The 16,702-nt window shown below is 34.8% G+C and overlaps 1 protein-coding gene across 1 annotated transcript in view; it reads left to right on the forward strand.

The window, feature by feature from the left end:
- Positions 1-96: 96 nt before the first annotated feature.
- Positions 97-16,702, forward strand: part of REL (REL proto-oncogene, NF-kB subunit) — a 56,900-nt gene continuing 40,294 nt past the window's right edge. Inside the window, exons 1-3 of the mRNA XM_031950518.1 lie at positions 97-449; positions 11,233-11,375; positions 13,353-13,507. Of these exons, the coding sequence (XP_031806378.1) occupies positions 440-449; positions 11,233-11,375; positions 13,353-13,507 (308 nt within the window). The 5' untranslated portion in view covers positions 97-439. The remainder of the gene's footprint in view (positions 450-11,232; positions 11,376-13,352; positions 13,508-16,702) is intronic.

The following is a 16,702-nucleotide window of genomic DNA, read 5'->3' on the forward strand; positions in this document are numbered from 1 at the left end:
CCGCCAGGCCACACCCCCCGCCTCTAGCCTATCCCCGGAGGCCGAGGCTGTGGGAGGCGGGGCTCCAGCGCTCGGTAGTAGGCCTGAGCGCGCGCGGCTCGCCCCCATCCGCCATCGGGAGAAGGTTGGCGTGGGGCGAGAGCCTTGCCCTTTCCGGGAAATCCCCGGCCCTTTCCTCGGCTCAGTCCAGCCCCCTCTCCCCGTCTGAGACCGTGACGCCCGCGCGGGCGGGGAAGGAGCTGGGCAGGGGGCGGGGCCGAGGGGCGGGGCCTGGAGGAAGGGGCTCCGCGTAGCCCGGGACCGGGCTGAGTTGGCTGGCTGGCGGCAAGTGCTGACAGAGGGGACGCCGTAGCCGGCCCTGCCCTGCCCTGCCCTGCCCTGCCCTGCCCTGCCTGGCGAGCGCTGCGAGGGGAGCCCGGCGCGCGGAGCGGAGCGAGCCATGGCGGCCGGTGAGTGTCCCGGGGACAGCCCGCGGACAGGTCCGGCTCCCGGGGGTGCTTAGGGGGTCGTGCGCAAAAGTTTGCGGGAGTTACCCGGGACTTCCCCTCTACCCTCGGGGAGCGGCTCCCGGAATCGGGGCGGGGGGGGGGGGAGAGGGAGGAAGGGGACATTGGGGAAAAGGCGAAGTGAAAACAAAGACAATTTGTCCATCGACTAAGCATTTATTAGGCGCTTACTTGTGCCAGACTCCAGGGGTGCAAAGATGAAAGACAGTCCTGCTTCTCAGGACGAATTTATTAAGCGCCTACTGGGTACCGGGCGCTGGGGATGCGAAGAGCGGTAAAAGACAGCCCGGGGCTCCCCGGGAGCTCTGGGGTGCGCGCAGATCGGTGTGTACAAACAAGCCGTGCCCTGCATCATTTGCGGGGGGGGGGGGGCCAGAGGGGAGGCAGGGCGATCATTAACTTGCCCCTCCAGCCTTGCCTCGTCTTTGAAGTGCTTTGGAAAAGCACACTTTTTTATAACTTTGGGGAGCTGATCTAATAATAAAGAATCTTGGATCTCTAAATGGGTCTGAAGGCTCAGCTGGTGCAGACCCCAGTCCCTTCATACCTTCTCATCCCATGTGATTTTTAACCCAGGGTCTCCCCTTCAGGCCTCCCCAGGGGGTCCACTAGAGGCAATTCCCTCTAGTCCCTTTGCCATTGCATAAAAGCAGGAAAGCTTGCTTTCATAATTTACATTTTTTTTTCTTCATTGGACGGTATGTTTGATCCTATTTATGCCATTAATTGTCTAAACCAGCCTGGCTCTAAAAGTGTTTTTTATTAGTCCTTAAAAGGATATGAGATAGCAATATTAAGAATGAATCTTTTTTTTAAAATGTGTGAAATGAAAGCTTTTTTTTTTTTTTTTATTTAATAGCCTTTTATTTACAGGTTATATGCATGGGTAACTTTACAGCATTAACAATTGCCAAACCTCTTGTTCCAATTTTTCACCTCTTACCCCCCCACCCTCTCCCCCAGATGGCAGGATGACCAGTAGATGTTAAATATATTAAAATATAAATTAGATACACAATAACTATACATGACCAAACCGTTATTTTGCTGTACAAAAAGAATCAGACTCTGAAATATTGTACAATTAGCTTGTGAAGGAAATCAAAAATGCAGGTGTGCATAAATATAGGGATTGGGAATTCAATGTAATGGTTTTTAGTCATCTCCCAGAGTTCTTAATGAAATAGTTTGTTTCCATTTTCCCCTAAATTAAGCTTAGGTTTTTCTATTTAAAATGGAGAGGAAAATGAGAATTTAAAGCATGCTTAGAAATATATACATTTTAAAAATAACCAGTTTGGGCAATATTATTTTTTTTCCCATCTAGAAAATTGTGGTTTTTTTTTTTTGTTTGTTTGTTTTTAAAGGGTCAGGAGAAAGGGTGTGACTCTCATGGTGAGATTTTGAGAGGTTATAGAAGAGTTGTATAGGATGATATGAATTAGATGGATTTCACTGCATCATTGGAGAGTACACTTGTTTCTTGAGTTCTATTTGACTGCTTTGAGATTAATAAATGAGTCAGAACTTTATATTGAAGGCAAATATTGAACTTGCTTATATCTATCTATCCTATATTCTTTTCTTTTAGTTCTCTCTCCATTCCCCTGGCTCTCCTAACTAGGCACTATTTTAAAAACTAAAGTAGTGAAATAACTATTTACTTTTCTTGAAATAGTTTTTATAGTTCATAATCTTAATTTTAAAAGTACTTGAGAGGAACATTATATGTTTTATCTCCTCTATCTCCTATGTCAAAACAAACAAACAAAAAAACAATTAAACTCCACTAAAATATAGGACTCTTGTTTTACTTATATGGTTTTATTTTTCCCCTCCACTGGCTGTGAGTGACTCTCAATAAAAAAAGGGTTCCCACCCTTATTTTAAAGTATTGAAGAGGAAGTAAAAGGAGAAAGGATTTTTTTTTTTCTTTTTTAAACAGAACTATATTATTGCAACCATTGTAAGCTGAAAAGGAAGTAAGATTGTTTCAAATGACATATGCTTTTGGCTGTGTTTGCGGTTTTAGTGTGAGAATATGTGTATAGTTTAAAATATTAAAACTTTCCCTTTGCCCACATCATTTACCTGAAAATGCTATATAATTGGGTTAATAATATTAAAACACATTAAGATAACTAGCATGAAAAAACTAACTTTTGGTTGTTAAACATTTGATTATCTAAAAAATACTGTGAGAATATTGAAGGCATATTTCACAAATAAAATGGGGCAGCATGCTGGAAATTTAACCTTTTCAGGAAGTATGAATTTGTCAACCATGTGATACTTTTTAAATGGGCAACATAAAATTAACCACATTTATATGTAATGCATTTAAAACCCCACATTATAATGAAAATGATGGTCAAGTAGTTCTCTTAATGAATTTGTAATCCGCTGACTGACATGAGTTTCATACTATTAAAAAAAATACTGTAACAATATACTGTTTTTGATAGGATTATTTAAAAGAATTCAAAACTAAGGATGGTTTTCTTTCTTTCCTACAAGTGCCAAAATTATAAATAAACAAAAAGTATTTCTACAGAAGTATTTTTTTTAATTGTTTAAATGTAACCTGATATTTTAAAAACAAATTTGTGAACAAAGAAAATATCTTTTAAAGTGAATTATGGTTTGATTCATAACCATGAAGTTTCAAACAGTAATTTAAAAGGAAAAATCTGCTGCCTTGTTCTGACCTTTATAATGATATTTCTTCAGTTGTGTCTGTCTCTTCGGGACTATTTGGAGGTTTTCTTGGAAATGATACTGTTGGTCATTACCTTCTTTATGTCATTTTACAGATGAGGAAACTGAAGCAGATAGGGTTAAGTGACTTAACCAGGCTCACAGAGCTAGTGTCTGAGGCACAGATTTGAATTCACAAAGATGAACCTTTCTGACTCCAGGCCCTGCAATCTTATCATTTGTGTCACCTAGCTGCCCTTGGTGATAGAGCACTACTCAATCTTTTGTACAGAATCAACAGTACAGCAAGTAAAGATTTCATTAGAGTGATTCTAACAGATACTGGAGAAAACAATTGTACAGATTTGATCACTAGAGAACAAAGTATAAAGGCAGCTAGGTAGGCCCAGCTAAGAGTCAGAAAGACTTATCTTCCAGAGCTCATATTCTGGCTTAAGATACTTACTAGCAATGTGACCCCTGGCAAGTCACTTCATCCTGTTTGCTTCAGTTTCCTCATCTGTCAAATGAGTAGAAGGAAATGGCAAACCATTCCAGTATCTTTACTAAGAAAATCCCAAATGGGGACATGAAGTCAGATACAGGAAACAACAGGACAACAAATATGTCAGATGCCATTAAGAACTTTAAAATTCTTATCTCATTTCTTCCTCCCAACAACCTTGACAGGTTGGTACCATTGTCATTGGTGAAAGCTTTTGTACCTGTATTTCAACAGTTGTTATCCATGTATCTTTGGAAAATTATAAGAAAACTTTGCTTAATTGATTAAGGTTTATTATCATCTGTGGTGAGACTCTGTTAACATTGCCATAACAAAAAATCTTCCAAGTATTTTAATAGAGTAACAAAGTAAGTAATACTACTTTCTCAGATTTTAATACTTTATCTCTTACTGACTTTGACATGGAAGCAAGTCTGTATAGTTAAGTGATGTATAGTCCAGGTAACATAAAAGTACCATATAGATCATAATTTTTTTAAGTATAAGAAAATTTCTGGAGAAAGTAAAAAAATGGATAATTTTTGCAAATTACTCTGAAGTTCAAGCTTTTCTAAGTGGTTAAAACAGATGGTTAGGATCTTGCAGCCCATTAGACTAATTTAAATAAGGATTTTAAAACTTCCTTTCAAATCTGTTGACATCAGGGTTAATTAGGATAAGAAGTATGAAGAAAAATGTTCCCAAACCTGACTAAGGTATCATGGTTGAGCAATTAGTGTTCCTGTTTGTTTTTGAACTTCACTGAAATTCAAGGGAAGGAAATTGTTTTTGTTGTCCTATTAGTTAATATATCTAATAGAAATTTGTCTCCTTTGTAATTTTGTGTTACTTAATTATGGAGAACAAAAACAGCATATTTGAAGCACTCTTTTCTGATAAATATCCAATTTTTTTTTCTTTTCCCCATCTAGTTAAGGAGTTTTTTTCCCCCCCTGCTTGGAATTCTGTTGTGTCACGTGTTAATAGAAGATACACAAAGAAATTATTTCTGTAAATACTTAATACACTAAAAGTAGTCTTAGGTTTCAAAAGAATTATTTTTTTGTTGTTGTTGTTGCTGAGAAATACAGAAAGTAGTTGTTGGTAAAGTACCTTAGAACAGATGTTTTAGGAGAGGCTACTCCAAGGATACGTTAGTTTAAAGAGTTATATGAAAGGGATGAAGGCAACAAATTGGAATATTGTTTCAGAAATGGATCAATATGGAAAAACACATGGAAATTAAGAGTGGGAAAAGGGAATTAAGGTGATTATAAATTGTGGATTGTAGAACTCAAAGACCTTTTTAGTGCAGCCCTCTCTTCTTGTTTTACCATTTGAGCAAATCAAGGCCCAGAATATTAAATGACTTATATAGGGTCCTATTCTTTTCTTTTTTTTTTTTTTTTTTTTTTAAATTTTTATTTATTTATTTATTTATTTATTTTTTATTTAATAGCCTTTTATTTACAGGATATATACATGGGTAACTTTACAGCATTAACAATTGCCAAACCTCTTGTTCCAATTTTTCACCTCTTACCCCCCCCACCCCCTCCCCTAAATGGCAGGATGACCAGTAGATGTTAAATATATTAAAATATAACTTAGATACACAATAAGTATACATGACCAAAACATTATTTTGCTGTACAAAAAGAATCAGACTCTGAATTATTGTACAATTAGCTTGTGAAGGAAATCAAAGATGCAGGTGTGCATAAATATAGGGATTGGGAATTCAATGTAATGGTTTTTAGTCATCTCCCAGAGTTCTTTTTCTGGGTATAGCTAGTTCAGTTCATTACTGGTCCATTAGAAATGATTTGGTTGATCTCGTTGCTGAGGATGGCCTGATCCATCAGAACTGGTCATCATCTAGTATTGTTGTTGAAGTATATAATGATCTCCTGGTCCTGCTCATTTCACTCAGCATCAGTTCGTGTAAGTCTCTCCAGGCCTTTTTGAAATCATCCTGTTGGCCATTTCTTACAGAACAGTAATATTCCATAATTTTCATATACCACAATTTATTCAGCCATTCTCCAACTGATGGACATCCATTCAGTTTCCAGTTTCTAGCCACTACAAAAAGGGCTGCCACAAACATTCGTGCACATACAGGTCCCTTTCCCTTCTTTATAATCTCTTTGGGATATAATCCCAGTAGTAACACTGCTGGATCAAAGGGTATGCACAGTTTGATAACTTTTTGAGCATAGTTCCAAACTACTCTCCAAAATGGTTGGATTCGTTCACAACTCCACAGGGTCCTATTCTAATAAGTGACAGAGCTAGGATTTGGATTTAAGTCCTTTATCTTCAACTGTTGGTGGCTCACAATAGCTTCTGATAGATAGAGAATAATACAAAAATAACAGTCTGCAGCATTGTAGTCAACTTGCCCTCCCTTTGAACTTACTCAGGGATTTCCCTGACTCCTCTGTATTTGCTCATATTATTCCTTATACTTGGAATGCTCTTCTCTGTTCAGTTTTACTTGTTGAAATCATTATCAGGTCCAGTTTAAAAGCCATCTTTTTCATAAAGTCTTCTCTGATCTTTCTCCCTCCCTTCCCAATATGATCTTTTTCTTTCTCCTTAATTTGATCTCTTAGCACATCCTTTATTATATTTTAATTTGGCCACTTGCCATATACTATTTTCTTTTACTTTTATCATCCCACATTGTGAGACGTTCTTAAGGAATTATTTATATTTTTATATTCTTCTGTAACTAGCATAATACTATGGTAGGTACTTCATATTTATAGAAGAAACCAAAAAAGAAAGATAGTTTTTAACGTCCAAAAGAGGCAAAGGTAACATAAAACATCTTTATTAACGAAACTAGTTCCTAGGTCTTAGGGGAGACTGAAATCAGGCATTTCCCCTTTCTCTAGATTTTGTGTATAGGATGATTGGGAAAGCTCCATCTCTACAACTTGGGTCATCTCTCTCAGCCAGGTTGCTGCTTCTTCTCTTTTATGTTCCAAGGTCTGTTCAGAAACTAAATTGTATCTTACCACTACCAAAATGCTTCAACTTCTAAAGCTTTCAATATTAGTTGCACTTGGATTAGATTCCATTTTAGTTACCTATTAGTAAGCATTGTTCTTGAAACAATTTTTATTCTAGCTCAAAAAAAATTAATCGTCCTAGAACATCAATTCTCCAATATGCCTGTTATAATTTATATTGCACATATGAAGGGAAATACTTTTTTGGTGATAGAAAGGCCTGAGAGCCTGAAGGTGACTTTGAATTCATTTAGGCTGCCATAGAAGCAGAATACAAAATTTGGTGGGTCTTTCCAAATTGGAAGAGTTTAGGGTTTGGGCGATGGACTATATATGAACTCAGCTCAGGTAAATTCAGTTCTCATTATCAATAAATTGGCTACAAATTGGTCATAGTAACATGGTTCTCTTTTACTTATAGAATATGGAAATAGGCTATAGTTTCAAGACCTGCTAAATTAGTTTAGCACTTTCATTCTGCTATTTCTCTCTAGCAATTAGCAAATTGACCAGCTATAGATGAATTGATAAGATGAATCAGTTTAGGGAGATCCCTTTTGGTAAATATTCTTTATGGTATATCATGAATGGTACAATATGAGAAGGCTTAAGAAAGAGTGGTAAGGTGTGTTGATAAAATTGGTGGAATGAATACTTATCAGATAAAGTCATCTGTTTTATCTGATATGAGAAAGAAGTATGGGAGTCGGAATATATGGGTTCTAAAAGAGCTCCTACTAGTTAAGGGGACTTTGAGCAAATCAGAAATTCAAGCTTTTCAAGCTTTAAACTGGCAAGAAATGAAACTTGTTCTTTGAGGTAACAGAGAATTATTGTGAGATTTTGAGGAGGGTATTTATGTGAGAGTGCTTTGAAAGCTATAAAACATGGATGTACCAGGTTTCAGTATTAGAGTTTGCAGTCATAATTAGTTGGGCAGATATCCTGGGGGAGGTAGTATATATTGATGTAGTTTACTGTATCCCTAATGTTAATCATTTATTCAGCAAATATTTAGGAAGCTTCTCCAGAATACAGTAAACTGTGATGGTGCTGAATGAGATGCAGAGATCAATATTCATTCCATTCCTCAAGGAGTTTATAGTCCTCAGGTCAGGGGTGGTAAAGTACATAGTCCAAGTTAGAATGTAGTTCATTTGTGAGAGAGGTACAAAGTGATATGAGACCAGATGAGGGAGAAATCAGAGAAGGCTTCTTGGAAAGGGTTATCTTTGAGCTGAGCAAGGAGGGATAGGTAGATGATGGGTGAAAATAAATGAGAAGGGAATTATAGACATAGGGGATAGCACAGACATAGGTATGAAAATAGGAAAGCATGGTATTCATTTAGTGATTCAGTTTTTCACTAAACAAGTAGTACAGGTTTGTTGGATTGTAAAGTATCTGAGAGAAGCTGTTGTTAAATCAGATTGTCCATATTAGGTTTGGGTCTAAATTGATATATGATAGGGAGCCTTTTAAGATAGTCAGAATTGAGCAATGGCAAGATCAGTCTGGGAAGAGAAGTGTGGGATTGGTTATGGTGGGATAGAGATGGGATAGAGGGAGACCTATTTAGCTATTCCAGTTTTGTTGTTCAGTCATATCCAACTGTTTGTGACCCCATGGACCATAATAGCCATGAGGTTTTCTTGACAAAGATCCTGGAGTGGATGCCCATTTTTTTTTTCTCCAGTGGTTTAAGGGAAACAGTCATTTGGCTATGCCTGAGGTGAAATTTGAACTTGGGTCTCCAGGCCCAGCCCTTTATCTAGAGCCATCTAGCTGCCTCAGTTTTAGTAGTTTTCTGTTTTTGTAGTCCTGGCAATTAAATTCAACATGAGTGTCTGAAGTAGGAGAGTGGGAGTAAGAGGTTGTTACAAAAAATACTTCAGAGATAGGATGACTGATTTGTGTATTTGTATTACTGCTTTCAACTGGATAGAGGGATCAAAACTGGCTCCAAAGTTATAAATGTGGATAACTGGGCAATGTTTCATTACTAGAGTATTGCATATTTTTTCCAATTTAGAGAGTTTTGTATATTTAAAAATCAGTATCAAAGAAAATTAATATTTTTGATTCTTCATATTCTTTAGAGTTTATGAGGAAGGCACTGCCAAGGATGCCTATTAATTATTTGCCTAAATACTTCTATAACTAGTTTACTATAATATAAGTGGCATTTTGGTCTGTAACATAATTCTCATAGGAAAAGCCCTATGTAGGATCACTTTTAAAGGTGAACTTGTCTTTTTCCTTCAATTCTAAGATTTTGTGATTCTTTGGGAATATTCTTGGTAAAACATTTCACTTTTCTTGTTTTTTACTGGCTTATGGAAGGTATTTTCTTTCTCTTTTCCACAGACAGATATATTTTAACACCCTTCTTTTCATTCTTTCAAAGAAAAGTGCTTTGATATAACAAAGTATTTAATTATCTGGTGGAAATAACCGGTACATGTTATTCTTTTGTTCCTTATGTTTAATGATTTATAGTTGGGAAATTTAAAAAAAAAAACTTGTTTATTAAGAGAGGTAAACATATCTCAGTATAATGGAATAGAAATTAAGAAATCAAGACAAGGGTGGGATGTGAAAATATTGAGGTTGTAGACAGTTTCTTATATAAAACTTTTAAGTTTTCTTTTATCTAAGTAAAGGTCTTATTAATCATAGGTTTAGTTTCTCTTATGTCCTCCACAGAATCAGACATCAGCTTTAGAGGAAGAATGATAACCTTGGAATGTTAGAGATATATTTCTGGATATTATTTAATTCAACTGTCCCATTTTATGGATGCAACTAAAGCACTGGGAAGTTTAAACCTGCAGTTGGATTCTAGGATAATGCTGCTTGGAGGAGGCACCAAGAAATGTACACTCAAATCAGTAATTCATCATGGAAAAAAAATAAAGAAATAATTAAGACAAATTCATTAGAGGGAGAGAAAATTACTACAATTTCTTGAATGGTTTAGAATCTCCATTTTGGAAGGGATGACATATTTCTTTTGGTCCAATAAATGGATTTTTGTAGTGATTTGTAATTTCTACTCCACTATAGAAGACCCAGCAAGGTTTCTTCCCACCCCAGATGCTGTGGGGAAGATGGCTTTGTTTGTAGAGGGAGGGCCAGAAAAAGGTGCTTCTTCCTGTAAGGGAGAGCCAGAAGGGGAAATCCCAAGGAGGGAGAGTAAGGGTGGAGCATGGTGAATTAGGGATTTCTTTGTGGGTACAGACAGGCTGCTATACTCTTTCAGCTACCTGTAACCACTTTCCTCCCTCTCTCTGCCCTTACCTCTCCTCCCCTTCTACTCTGCTGAAGGAGCAGAGTTATTAAGGGAAGACTTTCATTCCTTTCAAATTTTAGTGCCCTCTAAATTTCCCACTGTAATACAAACTAGCTGTGTCACCACCTCTCAGATCCCCCAAAGCAGTTCAATAAGACAGTAAGTTATTTATCATAGATGGAGTTTCCATACTAGGAGTTCACTTCAATGATGAAATCATAGATCCAATCTACATCTCCCACCCTCAAACCCCCCCCCCAAAAAAAAAACCCTACTTTATTCTTTATTCACTGATAAGATCAGCAAAATGTATATATGGTCAGACTAAAGGTCAAATAAGTCTTTCACAGTACCTAGTTAAAATTGCCTAGGAGGAAAAGGCCTATCTATCTAATGATATGATTAAAAGTAAATGGTTAGGTTTTCTTATTGTTACTTATTAAATTAAAATTTGTTCATTTCAGACTTCCCTGGGCTGGGACTGGGGTGAGATAGAGTGGTGGAGTATATTTGGGGAGTTAAGAGGAATAATTGAAAGTAGCCAAATACTTGTAAAGTAAAATCAGTATTCTTGATCAAAAAATTTTTTTTGGTAAGAAAACTTGGTAACTGATTAAAAAAAAAAGGACAAAAAATGTATATTGTGAATTTTAGTATTATACAAGTTAAAATCTCTCTGTGTGTGTGTGTGTGTGTGTGTGTGTGTGTATTAGTTTCCCCTACATTTTGTAACAAAGCATTTCAAGGAATTTTATTGAAAAATCCATTTGCTCTGAAATCTTAGTAAACTGATTTCCCCTAAAGACTTGCCAAGTGCTAAAAAAACAAAAAACTTGAGCACTACTATCTTCTCAACATTTTCGTAAGAATCTTGGGGGAACCCCTGGCACTCATTGGAAAACTCAGACAAGATGATTTCATAATTGACACCAGCATAAATTTTTGAGATATCTAGGGATAAATTAATGCTACCAACTAATTTAAAAAAAATAACTTGCCTTGCCATTATCTAAAAACTTGATTTTATTAAAAAAAAAAAAACCTTCTTTCCTCACTATTCCCTCTTCCAATATCACAGCTTATTTGACTTTTAACTTTCCATTTACTTGTAAAGAAAATTTACATTTCTGTCTGTTGAAAAAGATTGTTAAAAATGTAATGCTATTACTATTCCAACATCATCAGGTTTTGTTTGTTTTGTTTTCCTTTTAGGTGGACACGAACCATATGTAGAAATAATTGAACAACCTAGACAAAGAGGCATGCGTTTTCGTTATAAATGTGAAGGACGGTCAGCAGGGAGCATTCCAGGAGAACATAGTACAGATAATAATCGAACATACCCATCTATACAGGTAATTGACCACTGTTTTCTTGTTCATACAGTCAGACAGGCTTCATAGTTTAGCATTACAATTTTTTATAAAAGGTACATTTCTTATGGTCACCAATAATTTTCTTCTTGCAACTTTTTTAAATACTGTATGCTTAAGATATTAGATATCATTCTTTTGGGTTGAGAACTTGGGTGAGTTTTTGATAATGTATACCAAGTGAATGTTCAGGAATGTTTCTTCAAGGTTTCTTTGTAGACAAATTATGGCTGGCATGGTATGTTTTGGTACATGAATTGTTTTATTAGAAGTGTAGTATGGTAAAGTAATTCATATTAAAACAAGTTTGTAGATCATGATCTTTTTTGAAGAGCATAGAAAGAAAGCATCTTCCTTCCCCTTGGGCTCTCTTTATAACAGGGTAAAAAAGAAGGAGTAAAAAAACAGTTTATCAAAACCAGCCAGTAGTCAAGTCTGACCGTATATGCTTTGTCCCACCTTCATAGTTACCCGTGTCTGGAAGGAAGGAAGGAAATGTATTCTCATATCTTTTTTTCTGGGACCAAACTTATTTATTGTAATTACAAAATGTTCCTTTGTATTTTTTTGCTCCCATTACTTCCATTTATTTTTTGTACTTATTTTGTATATTCTAGTTCTGTTTTCTTCACTTTCCATCAGTTCATTTATTCCATTAATATACATACCCAAGTTCTTACCTCTTTTCAACTTCATTTTATTATCAGGAATATTATTGTTTCTCCCAGGCCTCTAAGAGTCATTTTTCATTCTTTGCTTTAGGTTCTCCACCTATATACAGGCATTTAGACTTTATAATAGGATGTAGGAACATAACTAGAACAACTTCTTTGCTAGCTCTTTTCTGGTGTCATTGTGATCAGGCCACTCCCATTATCAAATTCTGTAGAATTTTCAAATCGATGTTAAATTAAAAATATGCAGTTTTGAAGTTATCATACATTTCCCCTTACATCACTAACTGGCCTCTATCTTGCTCTTCCCAGGTTTGTACTCCTACTTTCATCCATCTATCCCTTCCTCTAAATCGGTGCTTTCAAAAGAATGGCCTTGGGACTCCTGGGAGTCCAAAGGATCCACATCTCTCTTGGTAGAAGGTCTACAAGGTCAAAATAATTTTCTTAATTATGATAAGATGTTTAATTTCAAATATGGCAAATTTTGATAGGTAATTTAAGCCACAAAACAAAAGTTCTTTAGAGATCCTCTGTAAACTTTTTTAAGAATGTAAAGGGATCCTGAGACCAAAAAGTTTGAGAACACTGGTCTAAAATTGTCTTTCTTTCCCTCCACCAAACTGCTTCACCATCTTACTGAAATGCCCTTCAAGTCATATTTTCTTTAAACAGTTTTTGGAAAACTTACTTGTTTTGTTATTCTGGTAACTTTTTTATCTTGAAAGAATCTATACTTAGTATTCAATAAATGAGGACTACCATAAATATTTTCCCAAATCATCTTAATAAATGGTTAATTTTAGCTATATTTAAATGGTAGTTTTTGAAGTGAAATTGATAGGTACTGTCATTTAAATACACAAGTTCAAGGAACTTTTTTGGTATTACAGTAAATGTTCTTTATTATAATCAGCTTGCTTTATTTTACACATACATTTAGGCAGTGATAATTTATTCTCTATTACATTTGAGTTTCTCATAACTTTACATAATAGTAATTTTAAATTGTTTTACTCATTTTTAAAAGTCAGGACATCAAAACATCATGGGTCAGATGGCTTTACAGTTCAACATTATTAAAAGCAAGAGTCCAAAGCCAAGAAAAGGTTAATTGTTCCAATCTGATACATTATTAGAAATCTCTATTTAGTTCCATTCATGTAGTGTTTGAATTTAGCCTAAATAAAACTATTGGGGGAAGAGAGAATTCCAGTAGTGAATAGATCAGCTGTTCATGAAGCATAGTTTCATTTTACTACTTGAAATTTCTTTCCTTTTTCAGATAATGAATTGTTATGGGAAAGGAAAAGGAAAAGTAAGAATAACTCTGGTAACAAAGAATGAGCCATACAAACCACATCCCCACGATCTAGTTGGAAAAGACTGTAAAGATGGCTACTATGAGGCTGAATTTGGTCAGGAACGCAGAGCTCTGATGTAAGTGACTATTCTCTCCCATAAGTTGGTGTTTGTGTGAAATACACCCTCCCAGAACCTTCAGAAGCAAGAAGATGGTTAGAAAACAACTCCTCCCATGTCCATTCATCACTGAGAAGATAATTATTCTTGTTGACTAATAGAAAATGTTTCCTTTCCTGTTGTATTCTAATTACTTTTTCCTTCTACAGTAGCTGAATTAAATCACCATACATCTTATGGGAGAAATGAAACGAACATAGCAGCTGTGATTAGTATTTTTTTGGTGGTTGGTGGTATATTCTAGATGTCTTAGTCTTGAAATTTTGGCCTCCTATTTCTCCTAATTTCCAGTTCCACTCTGGCCAGTGATTAATTGCTTTGCATTTAAAATGTTACATCTTAAAATTACTAGGAGTTATTATACACATTATCCTGTTTTTACACCTAGATATTTGATTTAACTTTCCTTGAAATAGATTTAGATTTCTAAGTCTATAAACATTACTTATTTTGAAGAACTAAGAGATTATATCTTTTTGTATCATTTCAGGGACTTTTTTGAGACTTAAATTTGTTTTGAAATCTTTAAAGAAACCATATGACTTGAAAATTTTGTATGTAAATGGAAGTTTTACAAAATGAATTGACTTATCTTTTTTTAAGTTGATTAATATTTGATATGAACTATCTTTTATCTTTTTTTGTTCCTTTCATCTACTGATTTCTCTAATAATAAAAATATGCATTTAAAAATAATGTAGACCTTGTGATGGATAGTAGATACGTGTTTGATAGCTGACCTAAATAAGCTATAAAATACCACAACTTAAATCATAATCCCTTTACTAGTTTGATCACAAGATAATGGAATGTTGATGGAGACAGAGGATCCCTAATAATAAAATTAAAGATTTACCTGTTTTGAACAAGACATTTCTTCCTATCATGATTTGTCAGTCATATATGTGAATTCTAGTTTCAGTTTCTTTTAATACAGAATTTTTGCCAGTTAAACAGCTGTTCTTGAAAACTTAGGTTAAGAGTTTTAAGTTTTCTAGTGAGATAACCGGCAAATAAATAACTTTAGTTAACATTAATTAATAATAAATATTAATAACTTAAGTTATTAAGTAAATAACTTAAAGTCTTTCCAATTTAGTATATGGCCTGCCATAGCTTGAGCTCTTTTGGCATAGACATTGTGCAAAGGAGTAAATTTACTAAGTCACATTTTATTTTTCTCTAGAGAATTTAAATAAGTGAATTTACTAAAGCTTGAAATGATTTTGATATACATTGATGAAAATACCATTGAAATTATGGATCTTTAAGAAGATTCATAATTTAAAAGTATTACAATAGTTTTGCTCTAGTGGTAAATATTCCACTGAATATCTTTTCATGTTTATGAGTTATCTTTCCTTTCTTTTTTTTGAGTATTTGTACATTGAAAATACTTTTTAGATATTAATTACTTTTTAAATTGATTGCTTTCTTTTGTGAATATCCTTTTACTCTTATCACATCCCTTTCTCTCTTTACCTTCATCTGTCTCTCCAATCCTGTCTAATTTTTGTCCCTCCAAAATTCTTTTCATTTTATTAATCTTAGTTTAATGCCTTATTTCTTCTAATCCATGGATTTATCTTTGAAAATGAATTATTCATCTCTAGAAATCAGAATACTAAAAACTAAACTGATTGTAAGAAGAGTAGCATTTATTGTAGACATTTTTTTTTTGATATCTAAATGTTAACTAAATGATGTTTGATTAGTCTAGGTATCTTTTAGTTTAATATCCTTTAGACTCTCTTATTACATAATTCTTACTAAATTAACCTATCAGAAGTTAAAATCCATTCAGGATAATGCATTTAGCAAATTCAAGCATCATTCTTTTCTTTAAGGTATAATGGTTCTATGACTTACATGAAAGCCTGTGCCTTGATTATGTGAAATTCACTCTGACCAACATTGTTGAAAATAATGAATCTAGCTCGTGTCTGTTGCCTTCAGGCTCTCAGTTATGTGCCCTTCTCTCTCTTCTATGTCCCTCTTTCTCCAGTCCTTAGAATCTTCATCTTCTTTTCTCCTTCATCTTTGCCATTCTTCCTCACTCTTGCCAGGCCCCTCCATTCCTAGTTAAAAACCAGTTCTTAGAAAGGTATTTAAAATCCATTCTTGCTAAGGTTTAATAACTATAATACTTAAAGTATTTTTAAGGGTAGGCTGGGAAGGAGAAGAAGGGGAAGTAGAAGAATTTGCATGTTCACTGTGATAAAAGCTTTAAAAAAAAAACCAAAACACAAGTTTTTTGTTCCAGCAAACTGATGTTTTTTAGAGGACCAGGAAATTAGCCTGGAGTCTTTGAAATTGTTTTTTATTAGGAAGCATTTGTTTTATCCATCCATGAATATGCTTTTATGACTACAAAAACAAGATGGGTAAGCTTGTGCATTGATATTTCTGAAAAGTACTTATGCCTATAATAAGGAGTAGCAGACTATTTTTAAGCAAATATTACTAATTGACAGTAGAAGTATAAAATAGTACTGTAATTAATGAATTTGCTAATTTGTCATTTTTGGCTTTGTATACATATTAGCTATAACACATCAACTATGAATAGAACAAAAAGAGAATCTGGTTCATGAACAAACACTGTTCTTAATATTCCTGTTAACTGAATATGTAGTATTTGTTACTGAAATATTGAGTTGATTAGATTGCCTTCTTTTTTCCATTCCTAAGATGAAAAAAAGATTTTTAATGTATACTAATAAAACAGTGCTTAGGATTTTCAATTGATTTTTGTGAATATACATACGCACACACACACACACACACATCTTGTTGTAATATCAGTAATACTAGTGGTATATCTTTTATCTTTTGTGGAGAAAAAATGAGTTCATTTATTTTGGAAAAAAGTAAAATCTGATAGGATATAGTAAGAGGCCGTGTAATCCAATGGAAAGAGCACTGACTTGAAAATCAAAACAGTGAATGGGGGTTGGAATTCTGGTTCTGCCACTAACTAGATGGATTAGAGAAGTTTGGACCTTAATAAATTATTTAAGTTCTGAGTCTCAATTTCTAAATATCTGAAAGATGTCAGACTAGATATGTTCTTAATCTATGAGGTTACAGTTTATTATCGGTCTAAAATTATATGAAAAACAGTGAAGTTTAATGAAATAATATATTAGAAAT

Source organism: Sarcophilus harrisii, chromosome 2 (genome assembly GCF_902635505.1).
Source record: "Sarcophilus harrisii chromosome 2, mSarHar1.11, whole genome shotgun sequence".
Taxonomy (NCBI): domain Eukaryota; kingdom Metazoa; phylum Chordata; class Mammalia; order Dasyuromorphia; family Dasyuridae; genus Sarcophilus; species Sarcophilus harrisii.